We start from the raw sequence: 18,652 nt of genomic DNA on the forward strand, positions 1-18,652 counted from the left end.
GCAGCCAATCTACACCATGTACCAGGACCCTGCCCCCGAGCACAGCAGCCAATCTACACCATGTACCAGGACCCTGCCCCCGAGCACAGCAGCCAATCTACACCATGTACCAGGACACTGCCCCCGAGCACAGGAGATAATCTACACCATGTAACAGGACCCTGCTCCCGAGCACAGCAGCCAATCTACACCATGAACCAGGACACTGCCCCCGAGCACAGCAGCCAATCTACACCATGTACCAGGACACTGCCCCCGAGCACAGCAGCCAATCTACACCATGTACCAGGACCCTGCCCCCGAGCCAATCTACACCATGTACCAGGACACTGCCCCCGAGCACAGCAGCCAATCTACACCATGTACCAGGACACTGCCCCCGAGCACAGCAGCCAATCTACACCATGTACCAGGACACTGCCCCTGAGCACAGCAGCCAATCTACACCATGTACCAGGACACTGCCCCCGAGCACAGCAGATAATCTACACCATGTACCAGGACACTGTCCCCGAGCACAGCAGCCAATCTACACCATGTACCAGGACCCTGCCCCCGAGCACAGCAGATAATCTACACCATGTACCAGGACACTGCCCCCGAGCACAGCAGCCAATCTACACCATGTACCAGGACCCTGCCCCCGAGCCAATCTACACCATGTACCAGGACACTGCCCCCGAGCACAGCAGCCAATCTACACCATGTACCAGGACACTGCCCCCGAGCATAGCAGCCAATCTACACCATGTACCAGGACACTGCCCCCAAGCACAGCAGCCAATCTACACCATGTACCAGGACCCTGCCCCCGAGCACAGCAGCCAATCTACACCATGTACCAGGACACTGCCCCCGAGCACAGCAGCCAATCTACACCATGTACCAGGACACTGCCCCTGAGCACAGCAGCCAATCTACACCATGTACCGGGACACTGCCCCCGAGCACAGCAGCCAATCTACACCATGTACCAGGACCCTGCCCCCGAGCACAGCAGCCAATCTACACCATGTACCAGGACCCTGCCCCCGAGCACAGCAGCCAATCTACACCATGTACCAGGACACTGCCCCCGAGCACAGCAGATAATCTACACCATGTACCAGGACACTGTCCCCGAGCACAGCAGCCAATCTACACCATGTACCAGGACCCTGCCCCCGAGCACAGCAGATAATCTACACCATGTACCAGGACACTGCCCCCGAGCACAGCAGCCAATCTACACCATGTACCAGGACCCTGCCCCCGAGCCAATCTACACCATGTACCAGGACACTGCCCCCGAGCACAGCAGCCAATCTACACCATGTACCAGGACACTGCCCCCGAGCATAGCAGCCAATCTACACCATGTACCAGGACACTGCCCCCGAGCACAGCAGCCAATCTACACCATGTACCAGGACCCTGCCCCCGAGCACAGCAGCCAATCTACACCATGTACCAGGACACTGCCCCCGAGCACAGCAGATAATCTACACCATGTACCAGGACACTGTCCCCGAGCACAGCAGCCAATCTACACCATGTACGAGGACACTGCCCCTGAACACAGCAGATAATCTACACCATGTACCAGGACACTGCTCCCGAGCACAGCAGCCAATCTACACCATGTACCAGGACACTGCCCCCGAGCACAGCAGATAATCTACACCAAGTACCAGGACCCTGCCCCCGAGCACAGCAGCCAATCTACACCAAGTACCAGGACACTGCCCCCGAGCACAGCAGATAATCTACACCATGTACCAGGACACTGCTCCCGAGCACAGCAGCCAATCTACACCATGTACCAGGACACTGCCCCCGAGCACAGCAGCCAATCTACACCATGTACCAGGACCCTGCCCCCGAGCACAGCAGATAATCTACCCCATGTACCAGGACCCTGCCCCCGAGCACAGCAGCCAATCTACACCATGTACCAGGACCCTGCCCCCGAGCACAGCAGCCAATCTACACCATGTACCAGGACACTGCCCCCCGAGCACAGCAGCCAATCTACACCATGTACCAGGACACTGCCCCCGAGCACAGCAGCCAATCTACACCATGTACCAGGACCCTGCCCCCGAGCACAGCAGCCAATCTACACCATGTACCAGGACCCTGCCCCGAGCACAGCAGCCAATCTACACCATGTACCAGGACACTGTCCCCGAGCACAGCAGCCAATCTACACCATGTACCAGGACCCTGCCCCCGAGCACAGCAGATAATCTACACCATGTACCAGGACCCTGCCCCCGAGCACAGCAGATAATCTACACCATGTACCGGGACCCTGCCCCCGAGCACAGCAGCCAATCTACACCATGTACCAGGACCCTGCCCCCGAGCACAGGAGATAATCTACACCATGTACCAGGACACTGCCCCCGAGCACAGCAGCCAATCTACACCAAGTACCAGGACACTGCCCCCGAGCCAATCTACACCATGTACCAGGACACTGCCCCCGAGCACAGCAGCCAATCTACACCATGTACCAGGACCCTGCCCCCGAGCACAGCAGCCAATCTACACCATGTACCAGGACACTGCCCCCGAGCACAGCAGCCAATCTACACCATGTACGAGGACACTGCCCCCGAGCACAGCAGATAATCTACACCATGTACCAGGACCCTGCCCCCGAGCACAGCAGATAATCTACACCATGTACCAGGACACTGCCCCCGAGCACAGCAGATAATCTACACCATGTACCAGGACACTGCCCCCGAGCACAGCAGCCAATCTACACCATGTACCAGGACACTGCCCCCGAGCACAGCAGCCAATCTACACCATGTACCGGGACACTGCCCCCGAGCACAGCAGCCAATCTACACCATGTACCGGGACACTGCCCCCGAGCACAGCAGCCAATCTACACCATGTACCAGGACACTGCCCCCGAGCACAGGAGATAATCTACACCATGTACCAGGACACTGCCCCCGAGCACAGCAGCCAATCTACACCATGTACCAGGACCCTGCCCCCGAGCACAGCAGCCAATCTACACCATGTACCAGGACCCTGCCCCCGAGCACAGCAGCCAATATACACCATGTACCAGGACCCTGCCCCCGAGCACAGCAGCCAATCTACACCATGTACCAGGACACTGCCCCCGAGCACAGCAGCCAATCTACACCATGTACCAGGACACTGCCCCCGAGCACAGCAGCCAATCTACACCATGTACCAGGACACTGCCCCCGAGCAAAGCAGCCAATCTACACCATGTACCAGGACACTGCCCCCGAGCACAGCAGCCAATCTACACCATGTACCAGGACACTGCCCCCGAGCACAGCAGCCAATCTACACCATGTACCAGGACACTGCCCCTGAGCACAGCAGCCAATCTACACCATGTACCAGGACACTGCCCCCGAGCACAGCAGATAATCTACACCATGTACCAGGACACTGTCCCCGAGCACAGCAGCCAATCTACACCATGTACCAGGACCCTGCCCCCGAGCACAGCAGATAATCTACACCATGTACCAGGACACTGCCCCCGAGCACAGCAGCCAATCTACACCATGTACCAGGACCCTGCCCCCGAGCCAATCTACACCATGTACCAGGACACTGCCCCCGAGCACAGCAGCCAATCTACACCATGTACCAGGACCCTGCCCCCGAGCCAATCTACACCATGTACCAGGACACTGCCCCTGAGCACAGAAGCCAATCTACACCATGTACCAGGACCCTGCCCCCGAGCACAGCAGATAATCTACACCATGTACCAGGACACTGCCCCCGAGCACAGCAGCCAATCTACACCATGTAACAGGACACTGCCCTCGAGCACAGCAGCCAATCTACACCATGTACCAGGACCCTGCCCCCGAGCACAGCAGCCAATCTACACCATGTACCAGGACCCTGCCCCCGAGCACAGCAGCCAATCTACACCATGTACCAGGACCCTGCCCCGAGCACAGCAGCCAATCTACACCATGTACCAGGACACTGCTCCCGAGCACAGCAGCCAATCTACACCATGTACCAGGACCCTGCCCCCGAGCACAGCAGCCAATCTACACCATGAACCAGGACACTGCTCCCGAGCACAGCAGCCAATCTACACCATGTACCAGGACACTGCCCCCGAGCACAGCAGCCAATCTACACCAAGTACCAGGACACTGCCCCTGAGCCAATCTATACCATGTACCAGGACACTGCCCCCGAGCACAGCAGCCAATCTACACCATGTACCAGGACACTGCCCCCGAGCACAGCAGATAATCTACACCATGTACCGGGACCCTGCCCCCGAGCACAGCAGCCAATCTACACCATGTACCAGGACCCTGCCCCCGAGCACAGCAGCCAATCTACACCATGTACCGGGACCCTGCCCCCGAGCACAGCAGCCAATCTACACCATGTACCGGGACACTGCCCCCGAGCACAGGAGCCAATCTACACCATGTACCAGGACACTGTCCCCGAGCACAGCAGCCAATCTACACCATGTACCAGGACCCTGCCCCCGAGCACAGCAGCCAATCTACACCATGTACCGGGACCCTGCCCCCGAGCACAGCAGCCAATCTACACCATGTACCAGGACACTGCCCCCGAGCACAGCAGCCAATCTACACCATGTACCAGGACCCTGCCCCCGAGCACAGCAGCCAATCTACACCATGTACCAGGACACTGCCCCCGAGCACAGCAGCCAATCTATACCATGTACCAGGACACTGCCCCCGAGCACAGCAGCCAATCTACACCATGTACCAGGACACTGCCCCCCGAGCACAGCAGCCAATCTACACCATGTACCAGGACCCTGCCCCGAGCACAGCAGCCAATCTACACCATGTACCAGGACACTGCCCCCCGAGCACAGCAGCCAATCTACACCATGTACCGGGACACTGCCCCCGAGCACAGCAGCCAATCTACACCATGTACCGGGACACTGCCCCCGAGCACAGCAGCCAATCTACACCATGTACCAGGACACTGCCCCCGAGCATAGCAGCCAATCTACACCATGTACCAGGACCCTGCCCCGAGCACAGCAGCCAATCTACACCATGTACCAGGACACTGCCCCCCGAGCACAGCAGCCAATCTACACCATGTACCGGGACACTGCCCCCGAGCACAGCAGCCAATCTACACCATGTACCGGGACACTGCCCCCGAGCACAGCAGCCAATCTACACCATGTACCAGGACACTGCCCCCGAGCATAGCAGCCAATCTACACCATGTACCAGGACCCTGCCCCCGAGCACAGCAGCCAATCTACACCATGTACCAGGACACTGCCCCCGAGCACAGCAGCCAATCTACACCATGTACCAGGACACTGCCCCTGAGCACAGCAGCCAATCTACACCATGTACCAGGACACTGCCCCCGAGCACAGCAGATAATCTACACCATGTACCAGGACACTGTCCCCGAGCACAGCAGCCAATCTACACCATGTACCAGGACCCTGCCCCCGAGCACAGCAGATAATCTACACCATGTACCAGGACACTGCCCCCGAGCACAGCAGCCAATCTACACCATGTACCAGGACCCTGCCCCCGAGCCAATCTACACCATGTACCAGGACACTGCCCCCGAGCACAGCAGCCAATCTACACCATGTACCAGGACCCTGCCCCCGAGCCAATCTACACCATGTACCAGGACACTGCCCCTGAGCACAGAAGCCAATCTACACCATGTACCAGGACCCTGCCCCCGAGCACAGCAGATAATCTACACCATGTACCAGGACACTGCCCCCGAGCACAGCAGCCAATCTACACCATGTAACAGGACACTGCCCTCGAGCACAGCAGCCAATCTACACCATGTACCAGGACCCTGCCCCCGAGCACAGCAGCCAATCTACACCATGTACCAGGACCCTGCCCCCGAGCACAGCAGCCAATCTACACCATGTACCAGGACCCTGCCCCGAGCACAGCAGCCAATCTACACCATGTACCAGGACACTGCTCCCGAGCACAGCAGCCAATCTACACCATGTACCAGGACCCTGCCCCCGAGCACAGCAGCCAATCTACACCATGAACCAGGACACTGCTCCCGAGCACAGCAGCCAATCTACACCATGTACCAGGACACTGCCCCCGAGCACAGCAGCCAATCTACACCAAGTACCAGGACACTGCCCCTGAGCCAATCTATACCATGTACCAGGACACTGCCCCCGAGCACAGCAGCCAATCTACACCATGTACCAGGACACTGCCCCCGAGCACAGCAGATAATCTACACCATGTACCGGGACCCTGCCCCCGAGCACAGCAGCCAATCTACACCATGTACCAGGACCCTGCCCCCGAGCACAGCAGCCAATCTACACCATGTACCGGGACCCTGCCCCCGAGCACAGCAGCCAATCTACACCATGTACCGGGACACTGCCCCCGAGCACAGGAGCCAATCTACACCATGTACCAGGACACTGTCCCCGAGCACAGCAGCCAATCTACACCATGTACCAGGACCCTGCCCCCGAGCACAGCAGCCAATCTACACCATGTACCGGGACCCTGCCCCCGAGCACAGCAGCCAATCTACACCATGTACCAGGACACTGCCCCCGAGCACAGCAGCCAATCTACACCATGTACCAGGACCCTGCCCCCGAGCACAGCAGCCAATCTACACCATGTACCAGGACACTGCCCCCGAGCACAGCAGCCAATCTATACCATGTACCAGGACACTGCCCCCGAGCACAGCAGCCAATCTACACCATGTACCAGGACACTGCCCCCCGAGCACAGCAGCCAATCTACACCATGTACCAGGACCCTGCCCCGAGCACAGCAGCCAATCTACACCATGTACCAGGACACTGCCCCCCGAGCACAGCAGCCAATCTACACCATGTACCGGGACACTGCCCCCGAGCACAGCAGCCAATCTACACCATGTACCGGGACACTGCCCCCGAGCACAGCAGCCAATCTACACCATGTACCAGGACACTGCCCCCGAGCATAGCAGCCAATCTACACCATGTACCAGGACACTGCCCCCGAGCACAGCAGCCAATCTACACCATGTACCAGGACCCTGCCCCCGAGCACAGCAGCCAATCTACACCATGTACCGGGACACTGCCCCCGAGCACAGGAGATAATCTACACCATGTACCAGGACCCTGCCCCCGAGCACAGCAGCCAATCTACACCATGTACCAGGACACTGCCCCCGAGCACAGCAGATAATCTACACCATGTACCGGGACCCTGCCCCCGAGCACAGCAGCCAATCTACACCATGTACCAGGACACTGCCCCCGAGCACAGCAGCCAATCTACACCATGTACCAGGACACTGCCCCCGAGCACAGCAGCCAATCTACACCATGTACCAGGACACTGCCCCCGAGCACAGCAGCCAATCTACACCATGTACCAGGACCCTGCCCCCGAGCACAGCAGCCAATCTACACCATGTACCAGGACCCTGCCCCGAGCACAGCAGCCAATCTACACCATGTACCAGGACACTGCCCCCCGAGCACAGCAGATAATCTACACCATGTACCAGGACACTGCCCCCCGAGCACAGCAGCCAATCTACACCAAGTACCAGGACCCTGCCCCCGAGCACAGCAGATAATCTACACCATGTACCAGGACACTGCCCCCGAGCACAGCAGCCAATCTACACCATGTACGAGGACACTGCCCCCGAGCACAGCAGCCAATCTACACCATGTACCAGGACACTGCCCCCGAGCACCGCAGCCAATCTACACCATGTACCAGGACCCTGCCCCCGAGCACAGCAGCCAATCTACACCATGTACCAGGACACTGCCCCCGAGCACAGCAGCCAATCTACACCATGTACCAGGACACTGCCCCCGAGCACAGCAGATAATCTACACCATGTACCAGGACACTGCCCCCAAGCACAGCAGCCAATCTACACCATGTACCAGGACACTGCCCCCCGAGCACAGCAGCCAATCTACAATATGTACCAGGACCCTGCCCCCGAGCACAGCAGCCAATCTACACCATGTACCAGGACACTGCCCCCGAGCACAGCAGCCAATCTACACCATGTACCAGGACCCTGCCCCCGAGCACAGCAGATAATCTACACCATGTACGAGGACACTGCCCCCGAGCACAGCAGATAATCTACACCATGTACCAGGACACTGCCCCCGAGCACAGCAGCCAATCTACACCATGTACCAGGACCCTGCCCCCGAGCACAGCAGATAATCTACACCATGTACCAGGACACTGCCCCCGAGCACAGCAGCCAATCTACACCATGTACCAGGACACTGCACCCGAGCACAGCAGCCAATCTACACCATGTACCAGGACACTGCCCCCGAGCACAGCAGATAATCTACACCATGTACCGGGACTCTGCCCCCGAGCACAGCAGATAATCTACACCATGTACCAGGACCCTGCCCCCGAGCACAGCAGCCAATCTACACCATGTACCAGGACACTGCCCCCGAGCACAGCAGATAATCTACACCATGTACCGGGACTCTGCCCCCGAGCACAGCAGCCAATCTACACCATGTACCAGGACACTGCTCCCGAGCACAGCAGATAATCTACATCATGTACCGGGACACTGCCCCTGAGCACAGCAGCCAATCTACACCATGTACCGGGACACTGCCCCCGAGCACAGCAGCCAATCTACACCATGTACCAGGACACTGCCCCCGAGCACAGGAGATAATCTACACCATGTACCAGGACCCTGCCCCCGAGCACAGCAGCCAATCTACACCATGTACCAGGGCACTGCCCCCCGAGCACAGCAGATAATCTACACCATGTACAAGGACCCTGCCCCTGAGCACAGTAGCCAATCTACACCATGTACCAGGACACTACCCCTGAGCACAGCAGCCAATCTACACCATGTACCAGGACACTGCCCCTGAACACAGCAGATAATCTACACCATGTACCAGGACACTGCCCCCGAGCAAGGAGATAATCTACACCATGTACCAGGACACTGCCCCCGAGCACAGCAGCCAATCTACACCATGTACCAGGACACTGCCCCCGAGCACAGCAGATAATCTACACCATGTACCAGGACACTGCCTCCGAGCACAGCAGCCAATCTACACCATGTACCAGGACACTGCCCCCAAGCACAGCAGCCAATCTACACCATGTACCAGGACACTGCCCCCCGAGCACAGCAGCCAATCTACACCATGTACCAGGACCCTGCCCCCGAGCACAGCAGCCAATCTACACCATGTACCAGGACACTGCCCCCGAGCACAGCAGCCAATCTACACCATGTACCAGGACACTGCCCCCGAGCACAGCAGCCAATCTACACCATGTACCAGGACACTGCCCCCGAGCACAGCAGATAATCTACACCATGTACCAGGACACTGCCCCCGAGCACAGCAGCCAATCTACACCATGTACCAGGACACTGCCTCCGAGCACAGCAGCCAATCTACACCATGTACCAGGACACTGCCCCCGAGCACAGGAGCCAATCTACACCATGTACCAGGACACTGCCCCCGAGCAAAGCAGCCAATCTACACCATGTACCAGGACACTGCCCCCGAGCACAGCAGCCAATCTACACCATGTACCAGGACACTGCTCCCGAGCACAGCAGCCAATCCACACCATGTACCAGGACACTGCCTCCGAGCACAGCAGCCAATCTACACCATGAACCAGGACACTGCCCCCGAGCACAGCAGCCAATCTACACCATGTACCAGGACACTGCCCCCGAGCACAGCAGCCAATCTACACCATGTACCAGGACACTGCCCCCGAGCCCAGGAGATAATCTACACCATGTACCAGGACACTGCCCCCAAGCACAGCAGCCAATCTACACCATGTACCAGGACACTGCCCCCGAGCACAGCAGCCAATCTACACCATGTACCAGGACCCTGCCCCCGAGCACAGCAGATAATCTACACCATGTACCAGGACACTGCTCCCGAGCACAGCAGATAATCTACATCATGTACCGGGACACTGCCCCTGAGCACAGCAGCCAATCTACACCATGTACCGGGACACTGCCCCCGAGCACAGCAGCCAATCTACACCATGTACCAGGACACTGCCCCCGAGCACAGGAGATAATCTACACCATGTACCAGGACCCTGCCCCCGAGCACAGCAGCCAATCTACACCATGTACCAGGACACTGCCCCCCGAGCACAGCAGATAATCTACACCATGTACCAGGACACTGCCCCCGAGCACAGCAACCAATCTACACCATGTGCCAGGACACTGCCCCCGAGCACAGCAGCCAATCTACACCATGTACAAGGACCCTGCCCCTGAGCACAGTAGCCAATCTACACCATGTACCAGGACACTACCCCTGAGCACAGCAGCCAATCTACACCATGTACCAGGACACTGCCCCTGAACACAGCAGATAATCTACACCATGTACCAGGACACTGCCCCCGAGCAAGGAGATAATCTACACCATGTACCAGGACACTGCCCCCGAGCAAAGCAGCCAATCTACACCATGTACCAGGACACTGCCCCCGAGCACAGCAGCCAATCTACACCATGTACCAGGACACTGCTCCCGAGCACAGCAGCCAATCCACACCATGTACCAGGACACTGCCTCCGAGCACAGCAGCCAATCTACACCATGAACCAGGACACTGCCCCCGAGCACAGCAGCCAATCTACACCATGTACCAGGACACTGCCCCCGAGCACAGCAGCCAATCTACACCATGTACCAGGACACTGCCCCCGAGCCCAGGAGATAATCTACACCATGTACCAGGACACTGCCCCCGAGCACAGGAGATAATCTACACCATGTACCAGGACACTGCCCCCGAGCACAGGAGATAATCTACACCATGTACCAGGACACTGCTCCCGAGCACAGCAGCCAATCTACACCATGTACCAGGACCCTGCCCCCGAGCACAGCAGCCAATCTACACCATGTACCAGGACACTGCCCCCGAGCACAGCAGCCAATCTACACCATGTACCAGGACACTGCCCCCGAGCACAGCAGATAATCTACACCATGTACCAGGACACTGCCCCCGAGCACAGCAGCCAATCTACACCATGTACCAGGACACTGCCCCCGAGCACAGCAGCCAATCTACACCATGTACCAGGACACTGCCCCCGAGCACAGCAGCCAATCTACACCATGTACCAGGACACTGCCCCCGAGCACAGCAGATAATCTACACCATGTACCAGGACACTGCCCCCGAGCACAGCAGCCAATCTACACCATGAACCAGGACACTGCCCCCGAGCACAGCAGCCAATCTACACCATGTACCAGGACACTGCCCCCGAGCACAGCAGCCAATCTACACCATGTACCAGGACACTGCTCCCGAGCACAGCAGCCAATCTACACCATGTACCAGGACACTGCCCCCGAGCACAGCAGATAATCTACACCATGTACCAGGACACTGCCCCCGAGCACAGCAGCCAATCTACACCATGTACCAGGACACTGCCCCCAAGCACAGCAAATAATCTACACCATGTGCCAGGACCCTGCCCCCGAGCACAGCAGCCAATCTACACCATGTACCAGGACCCTGCCCCCGAGCATAGCAGCCAATCTACACCATGTACCGGGACACTGCTCCCGAGCACAGCAGCCAATCTACACCATGTACCAGGACCCTGCCCCCGAGCACAGCAGCCAATCTACACCATGTACCGGGACACTGCCCCCGAGCACAGCAGCCAATCTACACCATGTACCAGGACCCTGCCCCCGAGCACAGCAGCCAATCTACACCATGTACCAGGACACTGCTCCCGAGCACAGCAGATAATCTACACCATGTACCGGGACACTGCCCCCGAGCACAGCAGCCAATCTACACCATGTACCGGGACACTGCCCCCGAGCAAAGCAGCCAATCTAGACCATGTACCAGGACCCTGCCCCCGAGCACAGCAGATAATCTACACCATGTACCAGGACACTGTCCCTGAGCACAGCAGCCAATCTACACCATGTACCAGGACACTGCCCCCGAGCAAAGCAGCCAATCTAGACCATGTACCAGGACCCTGCCCCCGAGCACAGCAGATAATCTACACCATGTACCGGGACACTGCCCCCGAGCACAGCAGCCAATCTAGACCATGTACCAGGACCCTGCCCCCGAGCACAGCAGATAATCTACACCATGTACCGGGACACTGCCCCCGAGCAAAGCAGCCAATCTAGACCATGTACCAGGACCCTGCCCCCGAGCACAGCAGATAATCTACACCATGTACCGGGACACTGCCCCCGAGCACAGCAGCCAATCTAGACCATGTACCAGGACCCTGCCCCCGAGCACAGCAGATAATCTACACCATGTACCAGGACACTGTCCCTGAGCACAGCAGCCAATCTACACCATGTACCAGGACACTGCCCCCGAGCACAGCAGCCAATCTACACCATGTACCAGGACACTGCCCCCGAGCACAGCAGCCAATCTACACCATGTACCAGGACACTGCCCCCGAGCACAGCAGCCAATCTACACCATGTACCAGGACACTGCCCCCGAGCACAGCAGCCAATCTACACCATGTACCAGGACACTGCCCCCGAGCACAGCAGATAATCTACACCATGTACCAGGACACTGCCCCCGAGCACAGCAGATAATCTACACCATGTACCAGGACACTGCCCCCGAGCACAGCAGCCAATCTACACCATGTACCAGGACCCTGCCCCCGAGCACAGCAGATAATCTACACCATGTACCAGGACACTGCCCCCGAGCACAGCAGATAATCTACACCATGTACCAGGACACTGCCCCCGAGCACAGCAGCCAATCTACACCATGTACCAGGACCCTGCCCCCGAGCACAGCAGCCAATGACCCTGCCCACGAGCACAGCAGCCAATCTACACCATGTACCAGGACACTGCCCCCGAGCACAGCAGATAATCTACACCATGTACCGGGACACTGCCCCCGAGCACAGCAGCCAATCTACACCATGTACCAGGACACTGCTCCCGAGCACAGCAGCCAATCTACACCATGTACCGGGACACTGCCCACGAGCACAGCAGCCAATCTACACCATGTACCAGGACACTGCTCCCGAGCACAGCAGATAATCTACACCATGTACCAGGACCCTGCCCCCGAGCACAGCAGCCAATCTACACCATGTACCAGGACACTGCTCCCGAGCACAGCAGCCAATCTACACCATGTACCAGGACACTGCCCCCGAGCACAGCAGATAATCTACACCATGTACCAGGACACTGCCCCCGAGCACAGCAGCCAATCTACACCATGTACCAGGACACTGCCCCCGAGCACAGCAGCCAATCTACACCATGTACCAGGACACTGCCCCCGAGCACAGCAGCCAATCTACACCATGTACCGGGACCGTGCCCCCGAGCACAGCAGATAATCTACACCATGTACCAGGACCCTGCCCCCGAGCACAGCAGATAATCTACACCATGTACCGGGACTCTGCATTTGAGCACCTAGAAACCTTTGGTGTCATATTAAAGGAGTTATTACTGGGATTATTATTACTGGGATTATTATTACTGGGATTGCGCTGTGAATAATTATGAATTTGATCTAATAGATGGAATATTGTTTTGCTCTCCTCGCGGTCTATGTAACCCCAGGCTTTCTTTGTCTGGATCTGTTTTGGATCACTTACCATGGGTGGGACCACTTACCTGTCACACTGCCGCCGTCTTTACCCAAGGAAGAAAGAAGAAAAGTCTGTAGCACAAGACAGGAGACCCGCAGAATAAGGAGCTTCCGCAGCAGCAGGTGCAGGCGCCTGGACAATGAAAGGTTAAATAAGAAAATACATGAGACCCACAGCAGTCTCCACCAAAAAATCAGGAGGAGGAAAGTCCAAAGGTCATGTGGAAGAAATGGTTATTGTATGGCCTCCATCCCCAGCCTCTGCTACACAGAGACCCTGACTGTACCCCAGTAATGTCAGTGTATGGCCTCCATCCCCAGCCTCCCCTACACAGAGACCCTGCCTGTACCCCAGTAATGTCAGTGTATGGCCTCCATCCCCAGCCTCCCCTACACAGAGACCCGGGCTGTACCCCAGTAATGTCAGTGTATGGCCTCCATCCCCAGCCTCCGCTACACAGAGACCCTGGCTGTACCCCAGTAATGTCAGTGCATGGTCTCCATCCCCAGCCTCCGCTACACAGAGACCCTGCCTGTACCCCAGTAATGTCACTGTATGGCCTCCATCCCCAGCCTCTGCTACACAGAGACCCTGACTGTACCCCAGTAATGTCAGTGTATGGTCTCCATCCCCAGCCTCCCCTACACAGAGACCCTGCCTGTACCCCAGTAATGTCAGTGTATGGCCTCCATCCCCAGCCTCCGCTACACACAGACCCTGGCTGTATCCCAGTAATGTCAGTGTATGGCCTCCATCCCCAGCCTCCGCTACACACAGACCCTGGCTGTACCCCAGTAATGTCAGTGTATGGCCTCTATCCCCAGCCTCCGCTACACAGAGACCCTGGCTGTGCCCCAGTAATGTCAGTGTATGGCCTCCATCCCCAGCCTCCGCTACACACAGACCCTGGCTGTACCCCAGTAATGTCAGTGTATGGCCTCTATCCCCAGCCTCCGCTACACAGAGACCCTGCCTGTACCCCAGTAATGTCAGTGTATGGCCTCCATCCCCAGCCTCCGCTACACAGAGAGCCTGGCTGTACCCCAGTAATGTCACTGTATGGCCTCCATCCCCAGCCTCCCCTACACAGAGACCCTGGCTGTACCCCAGTAATGTCAGTGTATGGCCTCCATCCCCAGCCTCCCCTACACAGAGACCCTGGCTGTGCCCCAGTAATGTCAGTGTATGGCCTCCATCCCCAGCCTCCGCTACACACAGACCCTGGCTGTACCCCAGTAATGTCAGTGTATGGCCTCTATCCCCAGCCTCCGCTACACAGAGACCCTGGCTGTGCCCCAGTAATGTCAGTGTATGGCCTCCATCCCCAGCCTCCCCTACACAGAGACCCTGGCTGTACCCCAGTAATGTCAGTGTATGGCCTCCATCCCCAGCCTCCGCTACACAGAGACCCTGGCTGTACCCCAGTAATGTCAGTGTATGGCCTCCATCCCCAGCCTCCGCTACACAGAGACCCTGCCTGTACCCCAGTAATGTCAGTGTATGGCCTCCATCCCCAGCCTCCCCTACACAGAGACCCTGCCTGTACCCCAGTAATGTCAGTGTATGGCCTCCATCCCCAGCCTCCCCTACACAGAGACCTTGCCTGTACCTCAGTAATGTCACTGTATGGCCTCCATCCCCAGCCTCCCCTACACAGAGACCCGGGCTGTACCCCAGTAATGTCAGTGTATGGTCTCCATCCCCAGCCTCACCTACACAGAGACCCTGGCTGTACCCCAGTAATGTCAGTGTATGGCCTCCATCCCCAGCCTCACCTACACAGAGACCCTGGCTGTTACCCCAGTAATGTCAGTGTATGGCCTCCATCCCCAGCCTCCCCTACACAGAGACCCTGGCTGTGCCCCAGTAATGTCAGTGTATGGCCTCCATCCCCAGCCTCCGCTACACACAGACCCTGGCTGTACCCCAGTAATGTCAGTGTATGGCCTCTATCCCCAGCCTCCGCTACACAGAGACCCTGCCTGTACCCCAGTAATGTCAGTGTATGGCCTCCATCCCCAGCCTCCGCTACACACAGACCCTGGCTGTACCCCAGTAATGTCAGTGTATGGCCTCTATCCCCAGCCTCCGCTACACAGAGACCCTGGCTGTGCCCCAGTAATGTCAGTGTATGGCCTCCATCCCCAGCCTCCCCTACACAGAGACCCTGGCTGTACCCCAGTAATGTCAGTGTATGGCCTCCATCCCCAGCCTCCGCTACACAGAGACCCTGGCTGTACCCCAGTAATGTCAGTGTATGGCCTCCATCCCCAGCCTCCGCTACACAGAGACCCTGCCTGTACCCCAGTAATGTCAGTGTATGGCCTCCATCCCCAGCCTCCCCTACACAGAGACCCTGCCTGTACCCCAGTAATGTCAGTGTATGGCCTCCATCCCCAGCCTCCCCTACACAGAGACCTTGCCTGTACCTCAGTAATGTCACTGTATGGCCTCCATCCCCAGCCTCCCCTACACAGAGACCCGGGCTGTACCCCAGTAATGTCAGTGTATGGTCTCCATCCCCAGCCTCACCTACACAGAGACCCTGGCTGTACCCCAGTAATGTCAGTGTATGGCCTCCATCCCCAGCCTCACCTACACAGAGACCCTGGCTGTATCCCAGTAATGTTAGTGTATGGCCTCCATCCCCAGCCTCCCCTACACAGAGACCCTGGCTGTACCCCAGTAATGTTAGTGTATGGTCTCCATCCCCAGCCTCCCCTACACAGAGACCCGGGCTGTACCCCAGTAATGTTAGTGTATGGCCTCCATCCCCAGCCTCCCCTACACAGAGACCCTGCCTGTAAACCAGTAATGTCAGTGTATGGTCTCCATCCCCAGCCTCCCCTACACAGAGACCCGGGCTGTACCCCAGTAATGTCAGTGTATGGCCTCCATCCCCAGCCTCCCCTACACAGAGACCCGGGCTGTACCCCAGTAATGTCAGTGTATGGTCTCCATCCCCAGCCTCCCCTACACAGAGACCCGGGCTGTACCCCAGTAATGTCAGTGTATGGCCTCCATCCCCAGCCTCCGCTACACAGAGACCCTGGCTGTACCCCAGTAATGTCAGTGTATGGCCTCCATCCCCAGCCTCCGCTACACAGAGACCCGGGCTGTACCCCAGTAATGTCAGTGTATGGCCTCCATCCCCAGCCTCCCCTACACAGAGACCCGGGCTGTACCCCAGTAATGTCAGTGTATGGCCTCCATCCCCAGCCTCCGCTACACAGAGACCCTGGCTGTACCCCAGTAATGTCAGTGTATGGCCTCCATCCCCAGTCTCCCCTACACAGAGACCCTGCCTGTACCCCAGTAATGTCACTGTATGGCCTCCATCCCCAGCCTCCGCTACACACAGACCCTGGCTGTACCCCAGTATTGTCACTGTATGGCCTCCATCCCCAGCCTCCGCTACACAGAGACCCTGCCTGTACCCCAGTATTGTCACTGTATGGCCTCCATCCCCAGCCTCCGCTACACAGAGACCCTGGCTGTACCCCAGTAATGTCAGTGTATGGCCTCCATCCCCAGCCTCCGCTACACAGAGACCCTGCCTGTACCCCAGTAATGTCAGTGTATGGCCTCCATCCCCAGCCTCCGCTACACAGAGACCCTGGCTGTACCCCAGTAATGTAAGTGTATGGCCTCCATCCCCAGCCTCCGCTACACAGAGACCCTGGCTGTGCCCCAGTAATGTCAGTGTATGGCCTCCATCCCCAGCCTCCGCTACACAGAGACCCTGCCCGTACCCCAGTTATGTCAGTGTATGGTCTCCATCCCCAGCCTCTCCTACACAGAGACCCGGGCTGTACCCCAGTAATGTCAGTGTATGGCCTCCATCCCCAGCCTCCGCTACACAGAGACCCGGGCTGTACCCCAGTAATGTCAGTGTATGGCCTCCATCCCCAGCCTCCGCTACACAGAGACCCGGGCTGTACCCCAGTAATGTCAGTGTATGGCCTCCTTCCCCAGCCTCCGCTACACAGAGAACCTGGCTGTACCCCAGTAATGTCAGTGTATGGTCTCCATCCCCAGCCTCCGCTACACAGAGACCCTGCCTGTACCCCAGTAATGTCAGTGTATGGCCTCCATCCCCAGCCTCCCCTACACAGAGACCCTGGCTGTACCCCAGTAATGTCACTGTATGGCCTCTATCCCCAGCCTCCGCTACACAGAGACTCTGGCTGTACCCCAGTAATGTCACTGTATGGCCTCCATCCCCAGCCTCCCCTACACAGAGACCCGGGCTGTACCCCAGTAATGTCAATGTATGGTCTCCATCCCCAGCCTCCCCTACACAGAGACCCGGGCTGTACCCCAGTAATGTCAGTGTATGGCCTCCATCCCCAGCCTCCGCTACACAGAGACCCTGGCTGTACCCCAGTAATGTCACTGTATGGCCTCCATCCCCAGCCTCCGCTACACAGAGACCCTGGCTGTACCCCAGTAATGTCACTGTATGGCCTCCATCCCCAGCCTCCGCTACACAGAGACGCGGGCTGTACCACAGTAATGTCAGTGTGTGGCCTCCATTCCCAGCCTCCGCTACACAGAGACCCTGGCTGTACCCCAGTAATGTCAGTGTATGGTCTCCATCCCCAGCCTCCGCTACACAGAGACCCTGGCCGTACCCCAGTAATGTCAGTGTATTGCCTCCATCCCCAGCCTCCGCTACACAGAGACCCTGGCTGTACCCCAGTAATGTCAGTGTATGGCCTCCATCCCCATCCTCCCCTACACAGAGACCCGGGCTGTACCCCAGTAATGTCAGTGTATGGTCTCCATCCCCAGCCTCCCCTACACAGACACCCTGGCTGTACCCCAGTAATGTCAGTGTATGGCCTCCATCCCCAGCCTCCGCTACATAGAGACCATAGCTGTACCCCAGTAATGTCAGTGTATGGTCTCCATCCCCAGCCTCCCC

The 18,652-nt window shown here is 57.9% G+C and overlaps 1 protein-coding gene across 1 annotated transcript in view; it reads right to left on the minus strand.

The window, feature by feature from the left end:
• The window catches only part of LOC140110433 (major facilitator superfamily domain-containing protein 3-like), a 58,862-nt gene that overhangs the window by 29,856 nt on the left and 10,354 nt on the right, over nt 1–18,652 (minus strand). The window contains exon 3 of the mRNA XM_072132229.1: nt 13,751–13,857. Within this exon, the coding sequence (XP_071988330.1) occupies nt 13,751–13,857 (107 nt within the window). The remainder of the gene's footprint in view (nt 1–13,750; nt 13,858–18,652) is intronic.

This window comes from Engystomops pustulosus, unplaced genomic scaffold (genome assembly GCF_040894005.1).
Source record: "Engystomops pustulosus unplaced genomic scaffold, aEngPut4.maternal MAT_SCAFFOLD_278, whole genome shotgun sequence".
Classification (NCBI taxonomy): Eukaryota; Metazoa; Chordata; class Amphibia; order Anura; family Leptodactylidae; genus Engystomops; species Engystomops pustulosus.